At 42.5% G+C, this 21,928-nt stretch overlaps 1 protein-coding gene across 6 annotated transcripts in view; it reads right to left on the bottom strand.

Annotated features, from left to right (window-relative positions):
- MYPN (myopalladin) overlaps positions 1 to 21,928 on the bottom strand; it is a 254,461-nt gene that overhangs the window by 216,099 nt on the left and 16,434 nt on the right. For 2 of the 6 annotated variants that reach the window (XM_077454256.1, XM_077454263.1), the window contains exons 2-3: positions 5,951 to 6,050; positions 4,849 to 4,886 (exon numbers count right to left, since the gene is read on the bottom strand). In XM_077454256.1, coding sequence (XP_077310382.1) covers positions 4,849 to 4,886; positions 5,951 to 5,953 — 41 coding nt within the window. In that variant the 5' untranslated portion in view covers positions 5,954 to 6,050. Of the gene's footprint in view, positions 1 to 4,848; positions 4,887 to 4,968; positions 5,044 to 5,950; positions 6,051 to 21,928 lie in introns of all 6 variants that reach the window. The other 4 variants (XM_077454262.1, XM_077454257.1, XM_077454259.1 and 1 more) reach the window with 4 other exon arrangements.

Genomic DNA, 21,928 nt, shown 5'->3' with positions numbered 1-21,928 from the left:
ATATCCAAAACTAACCACAATCAGTTCTAACTACAATTGATTGCTGCTGGAGATGCCAGGAGGGAAATGGAACGCTACTTCATATTCTGGTCTTTTCCTAAGTTAAAGTATTTTTGGGCGAAAATTACTCAAAAATTCACAGGCTACAAAATTCCAGACGATCCAGCCTTTTTTGTTACATGCCTCAACTATTTCTGCAAAAATCTATAAAAGATGATTTGTACATCACCTGTTGAACACCGCTAAATCCTGTATTCCCCTTCATTGGAAAAAGTCAATGTCACTGACTATTGTGAATCAGCTTCACAAAGTGGAAGGCATAAACAAAATGGAGGTGTTAGTACTTACAGCACAGCAGAAACGTGAAAAATACTCCAAGACTTGGGGCCTATGGAATATATTTGTACTGTCTGCCATTGCCATCCCAGGCTTCTCTCTCCATCTCACTTCCCCCACCCCCTATTGACATTTCTATTGTATCTTTAATCTTGTTCTCATGAAAAAGCAAAAAGGAGCAGGCAGCTCCATACTCACATACATACAAGTATGTAACTAAATGTATTAATCTTTATACATTGTTAATGCAATGTGTTGGTTCTGCCCTTTCTGGGATTCAATGAAAAATATATTTGAAAAAAAAAAAAAGAAATTACAAGTCTCCCAGACTAGAAGAGTTTAAGGAAAGCAGTGTGTAATTTATGCTGGCCATACACAATGCGAATTTCGAACGAAAATACAAATCGAAAGTAAACTAATTTGTTTTTCATATCGTTAGTGTGGTATGTTCAACACACGATTTTTGTACGACAGCCGAAATTGACTGATCTAACATGTTGGCTTTTTCTACGAAAACCGTCCAAATGTCATATCATTAATGGGAGAGTTGGACGATTTGACCTAAGAAACAGAACTGTGCATGATGGCGTGACCTGATTTTGTACAGTAGGGGTGTGTCCAGTAGAGGTGTGGTTAAAAGGTTAAACATTACATCACTTCCTCTAATGGCATGAAAACAGTGTTTGGAAGTATGATTTACGTAACTAATTGATGGTATACTCGCATGCTGTATGTGAGCGCCACTTCCGTTTATCGCTCAACGCATTGTTCGAAATTTGCATCGTGTATGGCCTGCCTAAGCCATGGTTCCCATATTTTATGGAATTAGGGTTGTGAGTTATTGAGATAACTTCTCATCAACTAACAGCAGATTCATGTGACCTTTAACAGCTTTAAACTTGACTGAGGTATTTTTTTACAGGCCCAGACTATTGAATGCTTAGCTGACAAATTTTGTTTGCTTTTAACATTCGATTTTGGAGTGTATGAACTTTACCAAACGAAAATGAAACATTCACTGTTAGAAATTCATTTGAGAAAAATATTCAATCCTGCATTCTGTTACTGCAGTCGAAAGCAAACATCGAAATGACCCAACCAACAATTAGAAAATTGAACAAACCTTCATAAAATGAAAACTTTTGACCAAAATTCTACTACTGTATGACCAGCTAAAGTAAAAAAAAATCTTTCTGTGTAAGCCTATTTGAACATCTTTTTACTAGCGCAAACATGCTTTATTTAATTTGAACAGTTATTGGAAATAGATTTCCATCTTAGCAATGATTTTTGTGATTTATATTACCTAGTGATATGTAAGGTTTCTTATTCTAGCATACATAAGCTGTGTTAGTCAATTCATTAGAATGCAACCTTCCATTCCCGTTACTAATGAGGTTGCCCACTACAGAAGGCTCTCAAGTTCCCCATGCCTTCCTTATAGTCAGGTATCGTTTTTCAAAAGGTTAACTGCCCAACACCCCCTGTCCACATCGGTTATAAAGATGTTTAGAATGATTTACAGGCAATTTACCAACCACAAGCTTTACAATCATTGTGTTGGCTTAGGTCAGCAGATTGCAAACTTGTGAAACCCACATTCATGCTATTTAAATTCACCTATTCTCCTGTTTCAGAGTCATTAGGGCTTATATTTGCACTTTCTAGAAGCATTAATAAAGCAAATTATTTTTGTGACTAGCATTATATTATTTCAACAATAAAGATCCTTTATTGTTTCTGCAGTGTAAGCAATTTAGAAGAGCAAGTGTTACAATTTGATGTAAATACAGTTACAAATAGCTATGAGATTGTAGAAACGCCTTCCTTCAATTTTAAACCAGGCGCTTGACCATAGGTGCCTACAAACACAGGATTATCCAAGCTTTCAATTTATGGCAGGAACAGGATGTGAACATGTAAATCCCAACTTTAAAGATATTATTAATATCTATGTCTTTTATATGTCTATGTATGTTTATGTCATACTGATTGTATTTTTGGGCCTTCTGAATGCCCCAATGGTCCAGGCTTACATGCAATTAAAGTATAAACACACACATGCTGCTGGTATACCTTTCCCAGTAAACTTCTGCAAAAAAATAAATGAGAAGTTTACAAGAGGTCATTAAAATGTGGGAAACTGTCTAAAACGAGCCAGCAGGATAGGTAGACCAAAGAAGCATGCACCATGCAAGTACAACGCCTTCTATTGCAGCAGAAGTAAAGACAGACATGTTACCCGCGAAGCCTGTACTACTGTACAGGAGCAACAAGAATAAAAGGGCAAGGAGAAAAAACAGGTGCAACTCATTAGGGGACTAATGCCTATGTATGCAGCACCCCCTCAGTGACACCAGAGGGACTACACCAAACTCAGGGATCTTTTTCAGCAGTAAAGTCACCAAATATAATATGTCCTATACCTGGGGATAATACTTCAATAGTTGCTAACACAGCCACACACCTACTGTAAACAATGCAGAGAAATGTGGCAGGACCTGGCAAGTGAGTAATGAGTTTGAGATGTCAGGTATTGTAGAATATGCCTACTAAGTGAATTTTCCTTTATCTTTGGTATTGTGATGAAAACTCATCTTGCAAAGAATTCCCAACCACCTGCAAGGAAACAAAGGGAAAAAAAAAAAAACAGTAATATTCCTTGCATGTGATTGCATAATAGAAGTCAGCAAAGCTTCACCACATTGAGCTACGGGTATAATTCCTTGCAAATTCGAATAACGTATTGCCTTTAAAAATAACCCCAATTGCTCCATATCTAATCATAGTTGACAAAATGATCACTCCTAAATATTGGAATTAGTACAAATCTCCCAGTTTTTCAGATTAAGTAAATTAAATCAACTAATTAGATTTACTATGAGGAAAGAAATGCTCTCTCCTCTACTAGAAAAAAAAAAAAATGAAATCTAGGCCAGTTGGGGCAGCTTTAAATCGGAGCTCCCATCTAGAATTTTTTTTTCAAAGTCAGCAGCTACAAATACTGTAGCTGTTGACTTTTAATATAAGGACACTTACCTGTCCAGGGACCCCGCAATGTCGGCACCCCGAGCCGATTTGTGAGTTTCTTGCCCATGTTTCTACAAATGCGTGAATAATGCACTAAGGTGATGTGCGTGTGATGTCATTATTTCTTAATGACATCCCAAACGCGGGTAGCAGTCACTCGTCTTGTTGTGCATTTTCCAAAAGTGTGAAAAATGCAGAAAAAAGCACGTTGAGCCCAATCCCGATCCACTGCTGTACCCATCTGCCGCAGTTCTTCTCCCCATCCCTCTTCTCACCGAAGACTTGGCTGCAGTAGAAGCCACCGATTCCTGCTGCTGTCAATAAAATCCTGTGAGGGGGAAAGGGCTGTGCAATGCTATATGTGTCTATAGACACACATAGCCTGGTTTGGGATCAAGCCCGCACATCTGCCCCCCATAGCACTGTGGATTGCTATGGGAGCAGACAGAGAAGAGAAGAAATGGACAGGGCCTTATACAAAGCCATTGCACAGAGCTGGTTAGTATGACATGTTTATTTTTTATTTTTTTTAAATTAACCTTTACAACCACTTTTAGCCAATTAAAAAACTGAATACTGGGGAGATTCTAATGTTAGAGTGTGCTGTGTGTGCTAAGTGCATTTGGTGGTCTGTGTAGTGTGATCTCTCTAAGGCCGCGTACACACGCGGGGACTGTTCGCCCAACTTTGTCCGCCAAACAGTTTCAGCGGACAGTCCGCTCAAAATTAGCATGGACGGACTTGCCCACACACGACGAACGAACAGTCCGCTGAAACCGTGCGCGATGACGTGAACGGCACGTACGACGTCCTATACACTGCAATGCAAACTTCGGCGTGTAAATCCTTTCTGAGCATGCGCGGAACTTAGTTTGACGAACAAGCCTACACACGAGGGGACTGTTCGCTGAAACAGAGTTTCAGCGGACAGTTTTTCGGAATTTCCGAAAAACTTTGTTCAGCAGACTGTCCGCTGAAACTGTCCGCTGAAAGCCCACACACGAGCGGACTGTCCGCCGAAACACTGTTCAGCGGACAAAGTTGAGCGAACAGTCCCCGCGTGTGTACGCGGCCTCATGCTGCTATCACTGTTGTATTGCTCGTACAATGTGGTCTGTTAGTGGGTCATGCAAACAAGTTATTTCATATCACATTTTCTAACTGTGCAACATGAAGCATGCTCTGAACATGGCACAGACTCAGAAAATCGCAGACACAGCTACCACCCTTGAGGAATTCACCTTAAAAACCTCAGAAATATTATGTTGAATTAAATGGGGTCTATTTTATAATAGACCTATCCTATATTTTATATATGTATATCTTTGCAAAAATGACACTGTGTACACTGTGTAACGATTCTGACCAAACGTGTTTTGGCTCATCTAATGATTAATTTATTAAATGGTTTTAGAACAGTGAAAAATATCATGCTGTCTCCAGATGTGTTATTTGCAAATGAATGAAGAGAGAAACACTCACTCATCTCTAGCTTCCTTTGGATGAGAACTTTCCTGACCCTAAATAAGAAAACAGATATTATTTGGCATAATGTCTTGACCTCTCCCAGAACCAGAATTGTTAGGCACCAAAGCTCTGTACCTGCGGGAGGATATCTATAGAGTGAATCAGTATATCTTTCTGTAATGATGAATCCAGGCCCCTAGGTTGACTCACCTGCAGTGGATATTACAAAAGGAACCCTTTTTAACCATGCTAGACTTTTTATTTGTTGCATTATTCAAAATGAGGTTCTTCTGGCTACAGCAGAAGTGTGACTTTGTACTAAACTGTGGCAGAGGTAGTCTGTCTGGAGCCAATAGGCGATTCAGCTCATCAGTGTCTAGAAAATGTTGGCTGAGTCGACAGACCCTTTAAAATCACCTTCACTTTAAATATGTTCTCAGACTTATTACTTCATTTACCCTAGTCTTTTCTTATACCTTTTTGGTTTAAATGACTATGTTTTTTTTATTTTTTATTTGCTTTAGCCAGTACAAGAACTCCAAGTGATGTTAGTACAGACAATGGAAGGCAAAAGCTGAGAAGGGATTTGAAAAGCCAAACTGTTATTAACAGTATATTGTTATACAGAATATTACCCCCTAGATATTACTTAATAGTGCTGTGAGCACATTGTGAGACTCCAAAATAAATTAACTTTTCTGATTTCATCCACCTTATGTTGCAGCAGATCAAAATCATACACTTATTCTGGCATAAGCCATTCTTCTGTCTCTTCCATTAAGGCACAATCTGCATAATTAAATTGTTTTTGTTAACAACAATTTTCAATATTATTGGCTGAGCATTTCTCTATAAGTATATAGCAATTCTGAAATTAAATCTTCTTATTTTTAAATAAATACCTTAACTACTTGCCATGAGATCTGAATACACAAATGTCTACAGAGGTACTACAATATTATAGTCATGCACATAGTGTTTATCAGTATATATATATATATATATATATATATATATATATATATATATATATATATATATATATATATATATATATATATATATATATATATATATAATGCTTACATGCACAACATTAGTGTAACAAAACATTTACCATGAAGTTGGACTACAGATTATGTATATCCTCTTGTAGGAAAAGAACCCAGCTTAAAGGTGCGATGAATCAAGACTCCAGTTTACCTTGTTTATATCTGCTGGAAAAAAACACAAGCAATAGTAATATAATAAAAGGTACTCATAGACAGTTATCCAGAAGAATTTTCTCTGCTGAACCATACTAAACACAGTACAACCGTGTTATTTATTCTAATATTTAAATTTGTATAGCTGGGCAAAACCATTTTCATAAAAGCTTTTCAGTCTACGGTGCAAGCGTATTGAATATGCTTGAGAGCAAAGTTCAAGTTATACATATAGAATGTAATGTGTGTTCATTTATCTGTAAGAAGACATATATTTTAATGGCTGGGAAGCTCTATGAATTCACACTAGACTGAGAATACACTCACTTACAAAAGTGGCTGGATTAGGCCTGAGCTTTTTTTGCTGTGTCTTTTAGCACATCAGTCAGGATAACTTTGTCAGTTAAATTATATAAGAAAGATGGTATATAAAACAGATTTGACCTAAACAGCTTCCAGGGTAAAACAAAGTGCTGAATTTGAGGCTTCAAAATCAATCTGTGTGCCCTGTTAGAGCTTCTTGGATACTAGACTTAGGCTGCACATGGGGCTTAAATGTCTGCAGGTTTGACAGTTGATTGACAGTATGAGGTTTAGTGACAGAAGGGAGTGGGGCTTAATCTTAACTTGGGCAGAATTTCGAATCCTGGACTTAAAATCCAATGGGACTACAAGGAGACCAAGGGATTGATTGGAAGGCTCATACAGGTCCTTGCAGGCACAACAAGGTGTCTGAACTCAACACTGATATCTATTTTAGGCACCGTGAGTTCAAATTGTATCCCTGTAGTCAGTATTCCTGTTAGTTTTACTATGCCTCCCACCACCTAAATCCAGGGCTTTATGGTACACAGTACAGGTTAATTTTAGTTTTAGAAAGCTTAAAATACATTGGGGTTTATTTACTAAAGACAAATAAACTGTATACTTTGCAAGTGCAGATGCACTCATTTTCCACAGAGCTTAGTTAATGTGGCGAAGCTTCACTTTTCCTCAATGAGGTGCAAGAAAAAAAAAAAGAGAACAGCGTTTTCTTCTTGCACATGATTGAATGATGGAAACGAGCAGAGCTTCTCCACATTTACTAACTTCTGAGGAAAATAATGTAACTGCTCATGCAAAGTGCACAGTCTATTTGCCCTTAGTAAATCAACCCCACTGTTTCCTAAATATTTAATATAGGCATACCCCACTTTTAAGTACGCAATGGGGTTTATTTACTAAAGCAGAAAAGTGCAAAATCAGACTTACTTCTGCATAGAATACAATGAGCTTCTAACCCTGGTTTGTTCAATTAAGCTTTGGTAATAAAACCTGGAAGCTCATTGGTTTATATGCAGAAGTGAGCCTAATTTCACACTTTCCAGCTTTAGTAAATAAACCTTATTGTGTACTTTTGCTTTTGGAGTATGCTTGTACTGTTGCACATGATGTTGCATTAGCTTTTAACAGATCTATTTAAAACAAGACAGCGTCAGCGACTAACCTAGACCTTTAAATAAAACAGCTTTCTGCATAGCCCCTAACTCAGTGTTTCTCAACTCCAGTCCTCAAGGCACCCCAACAGGTCATGTTTTCAGGCTTTCTATTATTTTGCACAGGTGATTTGATCAGTTTCCAGAGGCGTAACTTCAATCTTCAGGGCCCTGATGCAAGAAACCATAAAGGGCCCCCACCAGGGGCATTGCTAGGTCTACAAAAGATCTCGGGCTAGAGCCCAGGGCAGGAAAGTAAAGAAGGTCATACACTTGGGCGGGCATACATCTGTATATAATATACATGCGTGTGTGTGTATGTATGTATTATTTATATATATATATATATATATATATAAATAGTCGCATATTTGAGTGCGGATCCGCCCGTACATCAGGGTCCCCAGAGAAGCCCCTCCTTACATCAGGGTCCTCAGAGAGCCCCTCCTTACATCAGGGTCCCCAGAGAGCCCCTCCTTACATCAGGGTCCCCAGAGAGCCCCCCCCTTACATCAGGGTCCCCAGATAGTCCCTCCTTACATCAGGGTCCCCAGAGAGCCTCCCCCTTACATCAGTGTTCCAAGAGAGCTCTCCCTTACATCAGGGTCCCCAAACAGCTGCCCCCCCCCCTTTCCCGAGGTTTTTCTGTACCTGGCTGGTCTCCGCTGTCTGTGCACCTCCAACCCCCAGCACATCTCTGGGGGGAGGTGGGTGGGGGTGATTGACAGCTCTTTGGTGTTCATGGACAGCGGGATCTCCCTGGGGCTAATAGTTCCCCTAACGAGTGTATACAGTGGAGAGGGGAGGGGCCTCTGACCTGAGCATGTATCAGTAACAGTGTACAAGCAGAGTGACTCACTTGCACACTGAAGAGTGAAACTGATACATGCCTGGGTCAGAGGCCTCTCCCCTCTCCACTGTATATACTTGGGAGGAGAACCAATAGCCCCAGGGAGATCCCGCGGGCACCATAGAGCTGCCGATCGGCACCTCCCATCTCACCCCACTGCATCTCAAACTGAAAGCCAGGGGTGCAGGGGGAAATGCTGGGTCTTGGGGCCTCCCTCACAGTGGCAGAACGGCAGGGCCCAATAGAAAGTGTGACTGCTGCGACCCTGAAAGTTCCGCCACTGTCAGTTTCACTGACTTAGTAATTACCACAGCCGTTTTTGAAGAAACTCCTGAAAGCATGACCCGTTGGGGCACCTTGAGGATTAGAGTTGAGAAACACTGCCCTAACTGACAATTCAGTGTTGTCCAAGGGGTACCCTGTTTCACCCCAGGACTTTCACTAAATAGCAGAAACCATGTCAACAGTCACTAGGTGGAAGTATGAGTTAAAGTATATGTTGGCCTTCATAAAGGACAAGAACAGAAATTTACAGCTTACTAGTCATTATTTCTAGATGTTAAGCTGCATTAAAAGAGAGAATATGGGAGTTACTGCAGATTCATACTTACCTAGGTGGATGCAGCATCTGTCCCCCGGCTCCTCTTCACTGAGAACTAAGCAATCAACATCGCTGATGGCTCGGTTCTCTCAGCTCCCTGAGCAGAGAGCTGCTGACTGTCAATCAGCTGCTCTCCGCTCTGCTCCTCCATGCTCACTGGAGCGCTGAGCTTGGGGGGGCATGCTGAGAGGCTGACACGGCTATCAGTCCAGGCACCTGGCGGATCCAGACTCCTAGAGTTGGGATGATGCGGTGCCTGGACTGATATTGGTGATGTCAGCAGAGAGCGGACTTCAGACCGCTCTCTGCTGAAAATGGCTCAAAGGAGTGCAAAACTCCTGTGACCCATAAGAGAAGCCCAGCCAAACGAGCTCAGGCTAGACTTCTCCTTTAATTTACCATTTTCAGACTTAACATATTTCTGTAAATACAAACAAAATACCTGATCTTGCCTGAAATCTTGCATCCTTGTAAACATTTTGTGCACTGAACCAAAATATCAAACAAACAATTAAATCAGCCTTCCCATCTGTCTTGTGTGAACTAAAGGCAGTGTTGCCAACTGTCAGTATTTTTAGTGGCAGTCATTAAAAAAAAGGGCACTTCTCTCCTGCCAGTAAATGCCAGTGACAGGAAAAGGCTGCCAGTTAAAAATGTGGCTGTGGCGTTCAGCTCATGCGCTGTTCCAGTCTGTAGCCAGCCGAGACTATCCTAGTGCCTGCTACAGTGTGTTCAGGTGAGGGGGCGTGTCTGGCAGAGACAGTGCCTAACCGTGTCGCGTGATGTCATGGTGCAAGGGAGCGGAGCGGCCAGAGCCTTGTGTGCGGGTCTAGGGCACGGAAGAAAGGCAAGCCGAGAGTGGGACTGTCAGTGCTGTTTGGACTGAAGTGGACTGAAGGGATCACCTGGCATGGAAACAGACAGTCACTGTGACTCAGGAGGGGACGTGTTGTGTCGGTGAGGTGTCATCATCATCTGTGCTGCTGCACACTGCTGTAAGTGTCACTGCAAGAGTTCATTTCATGTGTGTGTAATAACAAACAAATATTGGCGCAAAAAGTAGGTACAGAGTAGGAGCCTAGAGTTCTCAGTAGGAATAATGACAGTTCAAAAATTCCTTAAAAGTAAGTTAAATCCATGTAAAATGCTCACTGTAGTGGCAGCTCAGTGTTGGAGCAAGAAGCAACTCTAGAAGATAACAGGGGAGAGAACACAAACGCCTTCTAAGCATAGCATGTATGGAGGTTATTACAGGTAAAAAAGAGTATTACTCACAAAGATATTAAAATCCAAGCATGTAACGCTTTTAGTAAGATCCTCAGCATCACTGTCCGGGGGGGCCGTGAATGTACAAAGCTGTGTCTCCAGGATCGTATCACATTGGTGGACTCCGTTGCTTCCTGGGTCTGTGGAGCGCACTGTTGGGCTGCTGTGATGTCACTTCCGGTATGTAAAGTGCAGACATTGGCGACGCATTTGCGGAGCATGTGCTCAATCTTCAGGCATCTTCAGGGTGGCCTGAAGAAGGAGTGCATGCTCCGCAAATGCGTTGCCAACATCTGCACATCACATCCTGGAAGTGACGTCATGGCAGCCTGACAGTGCATTCCAGGGACCTAGGAAGCAAAGGAGTCCACCGAAGCTACCCGAATGAGAAAACATAGATTTCTACATTCATCGGACACTCCCAGGACAGTAATACTGAGGATCTTACTAAAAGCGCTACATGCTTGTGATTTTAATATCTTTGTGAGTAATACTCTTTTTTACCTGTTATAAACCACATACATGCTACACTTAGAAGGCACTTGTGTTCTCTCCCCTCATTTCATGTGTATGTGCCTGCCCATTCTAATTTTTTGCCCTCCGGAGCCCCGTCCCTGTGTAACTTACTTACTATATTGAAAATAAAATAAAAAATATGTTTTTTGCCTTAATATCTACCTTAAATCCCATTGCATATTGTACTTGTTTGTAGCCTAAATATTGCCATTTGGGATTAAAACTGTAATTTTGTAACTTCTGAAAATGCCAGTAAAGACTTGGCTGTGCCAGTAAATTGGTTGGCAACACTGACTAAAGGACACCTCCTTCCTATGTAATGGAGGTGAGATGAGGAGAGGGGGAGGTGTTTGTAGCCCAAATAAGGACAGCAGCCTAGGATTACAATGCTACTTCTCCATAAATACAGTACAGTGATTATGTTTTGCCACCCTACAACAGGAAGTACAGTATTTATCGGCGTATAACACACGCTTTTTTCCCCTTAAAATCAGGGGAAAATCATGGGTGCGTGTTATATGCCAATCCCCACCAATCCCCACCAGCGATCGCTGCTGAGATACACATAGCCGAGTGCACTCCGCTCCGCTCACAGTCACGCCCAGTCCCCCCATTGGACCTGTGTTATGTCCATCATAGGGCGGGACTGGGCGTGACTGAGTGGATCCGAGAAGAGGTGAGTACACTCGGCTATGTGCATCTCGGCTCCGCCCAGTCCCTGCGATCTCGGCGGCATTCGCTCTGCTCAAGCAAGTCTCGGCGGCAATCTCAGCGGCGCCAATTTTTAATTCATCCAAGGCTGCGATGGACACTGGGGGCAAGGCTGCACTGGGGCAAGGCTGCATTGGCAAGGCTGCACTGGGGCAAGGCCACACTGACAAGGCTGCACTGGGGCAAGACTGCACTGACAAGGCTGCAATGAATACTGATAAGGCTGCATTGATGGGCATTTAAATGTTAAAATTAAAATTCCCTCCTGAACTTGGGGCGTGTGTTATACGCCGGCGCGTGTTATACGCCGGCGCGTGTTATTCACCGATAAATACGGTATGTTACGGGCAGGATCCCCATGTGAAAATAATAGGAAAAATATACTATAATGCGGGTTAAATATACTTGAAAAAACTCCTCCAGAATAATCACATTTTTTCAACATTCTGTCACGTTACAGGTATCAATAAACCACACCTGTCATCATTCAATCCTGACTAAGAAAAAGCAATAGGAATATCACTTTACATCTGTACCTGATCCCAGCAACCTCCTGTATGTTACTGGGTGAAGAAGGCTCATCATGTGAAATACAGACAGCTGCACATTCTTATTTTGTCACATTATAGCTGCACGTAAATATTTCTGGACTCTGAAGTCATTCATGGACTTACCTCATAGAAATAGGTATTACTTACTCGGGAGGCATTTACTCTATAAATGTGACACTAATATAGAGGGCATTTATCAGTGAACTTTGGGCACTGCTAGGAAATACTCTGAGCTATGGCTGCAGTGAATGTAATTATAAATCCAGGCAGCGCTGATTCATACTCAGATCACATGGCAACAGTCTGAATGTCAGTGACGACATGGGCATACTTTGAGCACAGCAGGCAATCTCTGCTTAGAAAATCTCAGCTAAATAAGGTAAATAGATTTTTTGTATAAATATGTTTTGTAATAGGCTTTCTGTAGCAATTCTGAATTATTATTTTTTTATTAAGAAACAAAAATTTAAATTTAATTTAATAAAAATTTAGTGCAGCTTCACAGTAAATAGATATGGTGGCTCCATTTGTTTTCTCTCTCAGGATAATGAAAAAAGGGGGCACAATGTGGGCCCACATTCCTGAGATCGTGGCCACCCCATCCCAGGTTATCTTAACCACTTCAATACAGGGAACTTATACACCTTCCTGCCCAGACTAATTTTCAGCTTTCAGTGTTGTCGCACTTTGAATGACAATTGCGCAGTCATGTGACACTGTACCCAAACTAAATTTTTATCGTTTCGTTCTCACAAATAGAGCTTTCTTTTGGTGGTATTTGATTGCCTCTGGGATGTTTATTTTCTGCTAAACAAATAAAAAAAGATTGAATTTTTTTTTTGTTTCTGTTACAAAACTTTGTAAATAAGTATGTTTTCTCCTTCACTGATGGGCACTTATGGGGCTGCACTGATGGGCACTGATGAGGTGGCACCAATGAAGTGGCACTGATTAGGTGGCATTGATGGGCACTGGTAGGTGGCACTGATGGGCACTGGTAGGTGGCACTGATATGCGACACAGATGGGCACTGATAGGTGTCACAAATAGGTGGCATTGTTGTGTGAAGTATTGTACTGATGGATGCCAATCAGTGCCAAACAATAATGCATGCCAATCAGTGATGCCCATTGTGGGCACTGATTGGCATCCATTGTGGGCACTGACTGGAATCCCTGGTGGTCTAGGGTGGCATACCTGGTGCTGGGCATCCCTGATGGTCCAGTGTGGCCATCCTGGGGGGGGGGGGGGGGGCTGCGCTGATAATTGATCAGCACAACCCCTCCCCGTCAGAGGAGCAGCTGATCGGCTCTCCTCTACTCGCGTCTGGCAGACACGAGTGAGGAAATGCTGATCAACAGCTCTTCCTATTTACACTGTGATCAGCCGTGATTGGACACGCCTGATCATGTGGTAAAGAGTCTTCGTCGGGGACTCTTTACCGAGATCATAGTTGCAGTGTGTCAGACTGGGGCACACCCAGCGGCTTAATATCTGTCACAATCTAGGTAGGAGGCCGAGATGCTGAGAGGGCTCCCCTTGCGGCCGAGTGCAGTACAACCCTGAAGATGACACAGGGATGCAGTGCCCACAGTAGCACAGGTTGCCAGGTAGCAGCAGCAGATGAAGGAGCTGAGAAGACCAGTCTCCGGAGGCAACTGTGCAAGGAAGTCCAATGGCAGGGTCAAGGCCAGGCCGGGGGTCAAACACGGGAGGTCAGTCCTGAGGTCGGAGCAACGGGTCCTGAGCTGAAGACCGGAGAGCAGGAGCCAAGCCAAGCCGAGGTCGGGTGCCGGGAGCAGACAAGGAACGTCGGGTACAAGCCAGAGGTCAGAGCCAGGAGAACAACAGAAGCAGGTCAAACAAGCCGGGTCGGTAAACAGGAGGTCAGACAGCAGGAATCACGGGCACAGGTACTCAGGAGAAGCTGACGATAATCCAGCGATGCAGCACTGTCAGGTGAACGTTTAAATAGGCAATGACGTGTAACGTTATGCGTTCGTCTCACACCGCGTACTCGCACTCGATCAGACGCAACATCGGGCGTTCGTCTAGGAACCACACTGCGCCTCCGTGTGCGCTGACGCGCGTTAACCCGATCGTACCTCGCGAGGTTACGCCTATTTCCCTGACAATATCCTGAGGACGTCATATGATGCCCAGTCAGGGTATTGAAACCACTTTGCCGCAGTCATTCTGCTATATGGCGGGCTGCAAGTGGTTAAATATAACATTAGTAGCATTTAGTGGTAATAGGCATGTAAAGGATGCTGTCCCTTTAAGGACAGAGAATAAGGGATCCAGCAGGAACCAATTAAATTCCTGGGGCTTTCCCTCTTTTCTGGTGGCCAGAGAAAGAAGGTAAAAGCTCCTTCCATTGCTGACATGAAGTTCCTTGTCAGGCAGCTCCTTAAGAAGGGGGGCAGTGAGGGAGGAGAAGTATGGCTACGCCCCGGCCTGTCGTTATCTGAAGAAGAGGAAGAACTGTCAGAGAGAACCAGGGAGGTGGAATGGTGTTGGAAGGAGTGCGGGCAGAGCAGGGAAGTTCAGGGCTGTGGGAGGGGGAGTCCGCCCAGCACAAGCGACCAAGATGAAGCTCTCCTCCAGGTAGGAGCCGAAAGGCTACGGAAGAGGTTGAAGAGGTTCTTGTGCCATTGGGGAGAACAGAGGAAGATGACAGCAGCATGGCGTGTCGGGGGGGGGGGGGCCACCACGTTGGCAGAATGAGGCAGATATATTCGCTATTGCCACACAGGCAGGGGAGGACATCGGGACCAGGTAAAGCAGCCCACAAGAATGGAAACAAGTGAGCTGCCGCCCTCTCTGCAGGCTCCCAGACTACAAGAAGCAGAGGCCATACAGCAAGGCACTCGGTATGCAGAGGTGCCACAGGTGTTGCCAGTTGGGAAGGTACCACAAGTCCCAGACCCTAGGGTGCTGCTGGAGGAGAAGGCTCAGCAGGAGGCGGTACAGCCTCCAGCAGCTGGTGAGCTAGCACAATTAAGTGCCTTGTCTGGTCTAGTAGGATTACTATCCTCTGTTGTTAAATCTAATGTGTCAGTTCCTACTGTCTCTCCAGCTCCTGTCTCTGCACCAGTTAACCCTTCTGCTGCTATTCTTAATATTCAACCTGCTAACTTGTCTTCTCAATGCCCGGTTGTCGGTTTTAATGTTGGGATTCAGAGGGATGTATTAGGTCCTGAGCCATTACACACAGCTGAACCTGTCACGGTTAATGTCCCTGAACCTTGCATGAAAGATGCTATGCTCTGTGAGATATCTCCCCTAGGCTACCATTTACGTTTATACGGATAAGGAGAAAATATTCAAAGAGGAGTTTATAGATATAGTTTCTCTCCTGGCTTTTCTATGGATTTCATGGTTAGAACAGAAAAAAAAGGGGAGAAGAGAGGAGCGAGGAGGCTGGACGCAGGCCAATACCCAGGTCATTTAACAATTGGTTGCAAGCATATTGTATCTACTCTGGCATAATGGCAGAAAAGCATCCAGAATTGTGTGGGTGCCTGTTCCAGCATTTGGACCACATTTTGGCAGCCTATAAAAATTTTGGAGGGCTGGGGTGGTTCTATTACTATGAGTCTTTCAGACAAAAATTGTCCATTCACCCTTCATTCAAATAGGGAAGAAAGGACGTGGGTCTGTGGCTCAATTTGATTCTGCTGCATAAGCAAGCCATAGTTAACCCTTCGAATACAGCCTATAGAAAAGGCTGTTGTTTTACATTCAATGAAAATCAATGCCATTGGAATGCCTCTTGTAATTACATGCACAAATGTTGATTTTGTGCTGGAGCACATCCGGTGGCGAAGTGCTTCAAGAGAAATGTGAATGCATGTTCCAGTCAAGCGCAGAGGGAAATTTTTCCAAAAAGCCTGCACTCCAGTGAGGCTGGAAAAAATGCGCCTATGGCTGGCAGTTACCCAAACAAGGAGAAAGCATGTTTTCTCATTGAGGGATTTTCTAATGGTATTCCATTGCCTTCTTTTTCTGGGGAAGGGTGTACAGTGGTTGGTAATTTGAAATCGGTGGAGCTTTTTCCCTAGGTGGTTAGGGATAAGCTGTGCAAAGAAATTGCCAAGGAGCGAAATGAAGGGCCTTTTGAATATTCGCCATTCAATAATTTTCGCATTTCCCCATTAGGTGTGGTGCCTAAGCGATAACCCAACTTATTCTGCATCATTCATTATTTGTCCTTTTGGAAAGGTGATTCTTTAAATGATGATATCGATGGAGCTTTATGCTCAGTTTCATACGTGATTTTTGAGGATGTACTCATCAAAATGATTATTATTATACAGGATTTATATAGCGCCAACAGTTTGCGTAGTGCTTTACAACATGAGGGCAGACAGTACACTTACAATACAAAACAATACAGGAGGGATCAGAGGGCCCTGCTCGTTAGAGCTTACAATCTAGAAGGGAGGGTCAAGTGGAAACAAAAAGGTAATAACTGTGGGGGGTGAGCTGATGGAGGAAATGAAAATACAGTTGTTAGGTGTGGGTAGGGTAGGCTTCTCTGAAGAGAAGGTTTTCAGGAATCGTGTAAAAGCTAATAGAGTAGGAGATAAGCGAACAGATTGGGGTAAGGCATTCCATAGGATTGGAGAGACTTTGGAAAAGTCCTGGAGGCGAGCATGGGAGGAGGTGACGAGGGAGCTAGAGAGCAGGAGGTCTTGAGAGGAACGAAGATGAACGAGTAGGTTGGTATTTAGAGATTAGGCTAGTGATGAATGCTAAATTAGGTCTTTCAGTACTGGGGCTTTATTGGCTAAAGCTGATATAAAATTGGCTTTTCGCCTCCTGCCTATTTCCCCATCAGCTTTCAAATCATTAGGTTTTTACTTTGATAATTCTCTAACATCCTGTGGGATGTTCTATGTCGTGTTCGTATTTTGAGGTCTTTTCCACCTTTCTTCACTGGATGCTTTGTTTTCAATCAGGTTCAGATAGTGTGATTCGCTATCTGGGTGATTTTTTATTTGTAGTTCCACAAGACTCTTTGTTCTGAGTTGTTGCAAACATTTTGTGACATGTCCCAGTATTGGTGTTCTGCTTGCTTAGGAGAAAACGTATTTGCCTACCACATAATTAGAATTCTTGGCCATGCAGACAGATATTTGCAGAATGAAATTTCGTTTGCTTGAGACAAAGTTGAGAAAATTTAAATCTTTGCTGGCACTAATTTTAAGGAAGAGGAAAATATGGCTAAAAGAAATGCAATTGCTTTTAGATATCCTGGCATTTGCTTGCAAGATTATGCTGGTTGGCAGAATCTTTTCACAATGTCTTTATCTTTCCGTATCTGGTCTGAAATTGACTTTTGCCCACATTAGGCTCATTAGTTCCCTTAAAGAGGATCTCTTAGTTTGGGCCAATTTTCTCGTTATAATGCAGTCCTTTTTTTCAGGCAGATTTTATTTTTGCCCCAGATTTTCGTTTGTTTACTGATGCGGCAGGTTCCAAAGGCTTTGGTGCTATCTGGAAATGAGCAGCATTGCCAGAGTCTTGGATTAACAAACATGCCACCAGGAATGTGGTTATGTTAGAATTGTTCCCAATCTTGGTGGCCTTGGAATTCTGGGGAGCAGATTTTGCGAATAGGCGCATTCTGGTGGAAATAATAATAGAGGAGTCTTGTATGCAGTGAATTGCCTCTTGTCAGATTCCTTGTTGGTGATCAAGATGTTAAGGCAGGTTGTTTTTCTATGCTTGAAATTCAATATTTGGCTTAAAGCTAGATATACTCCCAGGATTTAGAATAATATAGCTGACTCATTGTCTCGGTTTCAGATGGATTGGTTTCCGCAGTTGCATCCAGAGACGGATGAGGAAGGCATCCTGTGACTGGAACATCTGTGGGAGGTGATATAACATTGTACAAGCAATAAGGGGCACATTAGCCCCCAAGACCTGGTCAAGTTATTCAGCTGCCTGGAGAAATTGGTTGTCATTTAAGAGCAATGAGGGTTTTAGTTTCAGTAACCCATCTGAAGAAACTATTTGATTTTCTTATCTTTTTTAATGCGGCAGCATTTTTCAAGTCGTCATGTCATGAAAACGTTGGCTGGCATTTCCTTTTTCTTCAGGTTAAGGGGATTCCCGCCTTGTACATCTTATTTTTTAGTAAAATAGGTGCTGAAGGGTTACAAAAGGATGACCTTTGTCTCTCATAACAGAAGACCAATCTTTCTTGACATCCTTAGTGGCCTCTGCGGGGTTACAGAGGCAGTTTGTTTTTCAACATATGAAGCTTTGCTATTGAAAACAGCTCACATTTTTTGGTGCGTTACGCTTCTCAGAGTTAGTGCCGGAAAATAAACATGGTATTTTTGGAATTTTGTATAATCAAGTGGTGGTTGACCACTCTGGCGTGCATATTTTGCTGCAACATTTCAAAATGGCTCAATGTGGAAGAGGCAGATGGGTCAATTTATGGGCTCATGATAATATATTAGTGGGCCCAGTAGCTACTGTTCAGCAATTCATGGGGGGCATTTCCTTGGGTGGGGCATTTCCTTATCCATTCTACTTTAGCACCACTAACCGAGTACCAGTTTAATGTGGTGTTGCGTAAATGCCTGGAACATATGGGATTCAGCAATTTTAGTCTCTCCTCCCACTCCTTTAGGGTAGGCACATCTTCAGAGGCAGTCTGGAGGGGATTAACAGAATCAGCCATTAAGGAGATGGAGAGGTGGAAATCAAAATGTTTTATGTCATATGCCTGACCTTGTTTAAATTCTTCAGGTTTACACCATACAGTATGGATTCTGGGATACTCGTTTGTACATTAGGCGCTTAAAAGAGTGGCTCAACGCAGTTACTCGTGAATTTGTTCCTGAAACTGGAATCCTTTAAGTTGTATTGGAAGGGCATAAGAGGCCTTCAGTGGTATTAAATTTATTTTCACTTATCCAGGTTATACCAAATATGGCCCCGTCTTCTATCTTGGTTGTTCATTTAGGGGGTAATGATTTAGGGAACATTAGAACTCTGTACTTTGCTTCAGTATTACTTCCCCAGGTACGATAGTCTTTTCTGAAGTGGTCCCTCATCTCTCTTGCCTGTCCTCTGCTCAGAGGAGGATTATGGAGAAGATGAGGAAGAGGGCTAATACGGCACTTGAAAAGTTAATGTCCAAGATTGGTGGGTTATCATATCGACATGTGGATCTGGAATATGGTATTCCAGGCTTGTACAGGCCAGATGGAGCTCACCTCTCAGATGTGGGTCTCTATAGATTTAATCTGGGCCTGCAGTACAGTATTGAGATGGCTGCAGCAGTGGGGGTGGGCCAGTCTTGATGCTCAAGCCCGGCTTGTGGGGACATGTTATTTCTATGTAAATATGTGGTACTGCTGCTTGAGTTCTGAAAACTGAGCAGAAAAAAAGGTCTTTTTGAATTTATGCTGTTATTTGATGATAGTGAAAGAGAAAGATATATTTAATTGGTTGTATCTGGGGAAGGTTTATGGTAGGGTGGGTGTGGCCTGCACTCTCATGAAAAAAGGGGGCATAATGTGGGCCCCCTTTCCTGAGATTGTAGCCACCCCATCCCAGGTTATCTTAAATATAGCATTAGTAGCGTTTAGTGGTAATGGACATTTAAGGGATGCTGTCCCTTTTAAGGATAGAGAATAAGGGATCCAGCAGGAACCAATTAAAACCCTGGGGATATTCTGGAATACCAGGATAGGCTATATAAGGATAGCTGGAAAGGGCTTGCCCTCTTTTCAGGTGGCCAGAGAAAGAAGGTAAAAGCTCAATCCCTCCCACCCCAGTCGCAAGCACTTTTATGTGGTAGGGTCACCCTAGATTCTAGGAGGGACGGGTTATTTCTATGTAAATATGTGGTACTGCTGCTCGAGTTCTGAAAACTGAGCAGAAAAACTGTTGTTTCTTTGAATTTATACTGTTATGTGATGATAATAAAAGAGTTATAAAGGATATTATTGTTTAAACCAATAAAAGTGTCAAACTTCTGTTTTGTGTTTTATTTAACCACCTCAATACAGTGCAGTTACACCCCCTTCCTAACCAGACCAATTTTCAGCTTTCAGCGCTCTCACAGTTTGAATGACAATTACTCAGTCATCCAACACTGTATCCATATGAAACTTGCGTCCTTTTTTCCACACAAATAGAGCTTTCTTTTAGTGGTATTTAATCACTAGTGGGTTTTTTATTTTTTGTGCTATAAATAAAATAAAATTAAAATTTTGTGAAATAAATGCCTTTTTCTTTGTTTCTGTCATACATTTTTGCTAATTAGTAATTTTTCTTCATCAATTTTTGGCCAAAAAATGTTACATATCTTTGGTAAAAATAACCCACATTAGTATATATTATTTGGTCTTTGTGAAATTTATAGAGTCTACAAACTATGGTGCCAATCACTGAAAATTGATCACTTCTGATCAGGCCTTCAGTACATCAGGTGTACCTCATTTCTTGAGACACTAGCAAGTCAGGAAAGTACAAATACCCCCCAAATGACCCCTTTTTACAAAGTAGACATTCCAAGGTATTAAGTAAGTAGCATGGTGAGTTTTTTTTAAGTTGTCATTTTTTCCCACAATTCTTTGCAAAATGAAGATTTTTTTTATTATTATTTTTTTTTTACAAAATTGTCATATTATCAGGTTATTTCTCACACACAACATATGCATACAACAAATTACACCCCAAAATACATTCTGCTACTCTTCCCGAGTACGGCGATACCACATGTGTGAGACTTTTACCCAGCCTGGCCACATACAGAGCACCAACATTGATGTAGTACCTTCAGACGTTCTACGAGCAAAAATGACGCATCTCATTTCTCAACCACCTATTTCACTTTTGAAGGCCCTGGAGTACCAGGAGAATGGAATTTCCCATAAAATGACCCCATTTTGGAAAGCAAACATCCCAACATATAATCTGCGAGGCATAATGAGTATTTTTTTCCAGAAGTTTTTGGAAAATGCAGAAAAAAATTAAAACACTTTTTTTTTTACACAAAATTGTAAATTTATAAGATATTTCTAACACATAGCATGTATATAGCAAAAATTACACCCCAAAATACATTCTGCTACTCCTCCCGAGTATGGCGATACCACATGTGTAGGACTTTTATACAGCCTGGCCACATACAGAGGCCGAACATTGAAGTAGTACCTTCAGCCGTTCTAGGAGCATAAATGACACATCTCATTTCATTCCTACCTATCACACTTTTGAAGGTCCTGGACCACCAGGACAGTGAAATTACCCACAAAATGACCCCATTTTGGAAAGCAAATTCCCCAACATATATTATATGAGACATGGGCTGCAAATAGGTACTCGAGTACTCTGATGGGCTGGAGATAGGTACTCGGGTACTCTGATGGGCTGGAGATAGGTACTCTGGTACTCTGATGGGATGGTGACAGGTACTCGGGTACTCTGATGGCATGGTGACAGGTACTCGGGTACTCTGATGGCATGGTGACAGGTACTCAGGTACTCTGATGGCCTGGTGACAGGTACTCGGGTACTCTGATGGCCTGGTGACAGGTACTCTGATGGCTTGGTGACTGGTATTTGGGTACTCTGAAGGGCGGTGACAGGTACTCATATGGACTGTGACAGGTACTCGGGTACTAAGATGAATTGTGACAGGTACTCAGATGAACTGTGACAGGTACCTGGGTACTCAGATGAACTGACAGGTACTCGGGTACTCGGACTGTGACAGGTACTCGGGTACTCAGATGGACTGGGACAGGTACTCGGGTACTCAGATGGACTGGAACAGGTACTCGGGTACTCAGATGGACTGGAACAGGTACTCGGGTACTCAGATGGGCTGTGACAGGTACTCGGTTACTCGGATGGGCTGTGACAGGTACTCTGGTACTCGGATG

The sequence above is a fragment of the Lithobates pipiens genome, unplaced genomic scaffold, assembly GCF_037356315.1.
Source record: "Lithobates pipiens isolate NorthernLeopardFrog02 unplaced genomic scaffold, aLitPip1_a1.2 Scaffold_25, whole genome shotgun sequence".
NCBI lineage: Eukaryota > Metazoa > Chordata > Amphibia > Anura > Ranidae > Lithobates > Lithobates pipiens.
Note: the sequence above shows the minus strand (reverse complement) of the source record. Positions and strands in the feature narration are given on the sequence as shown.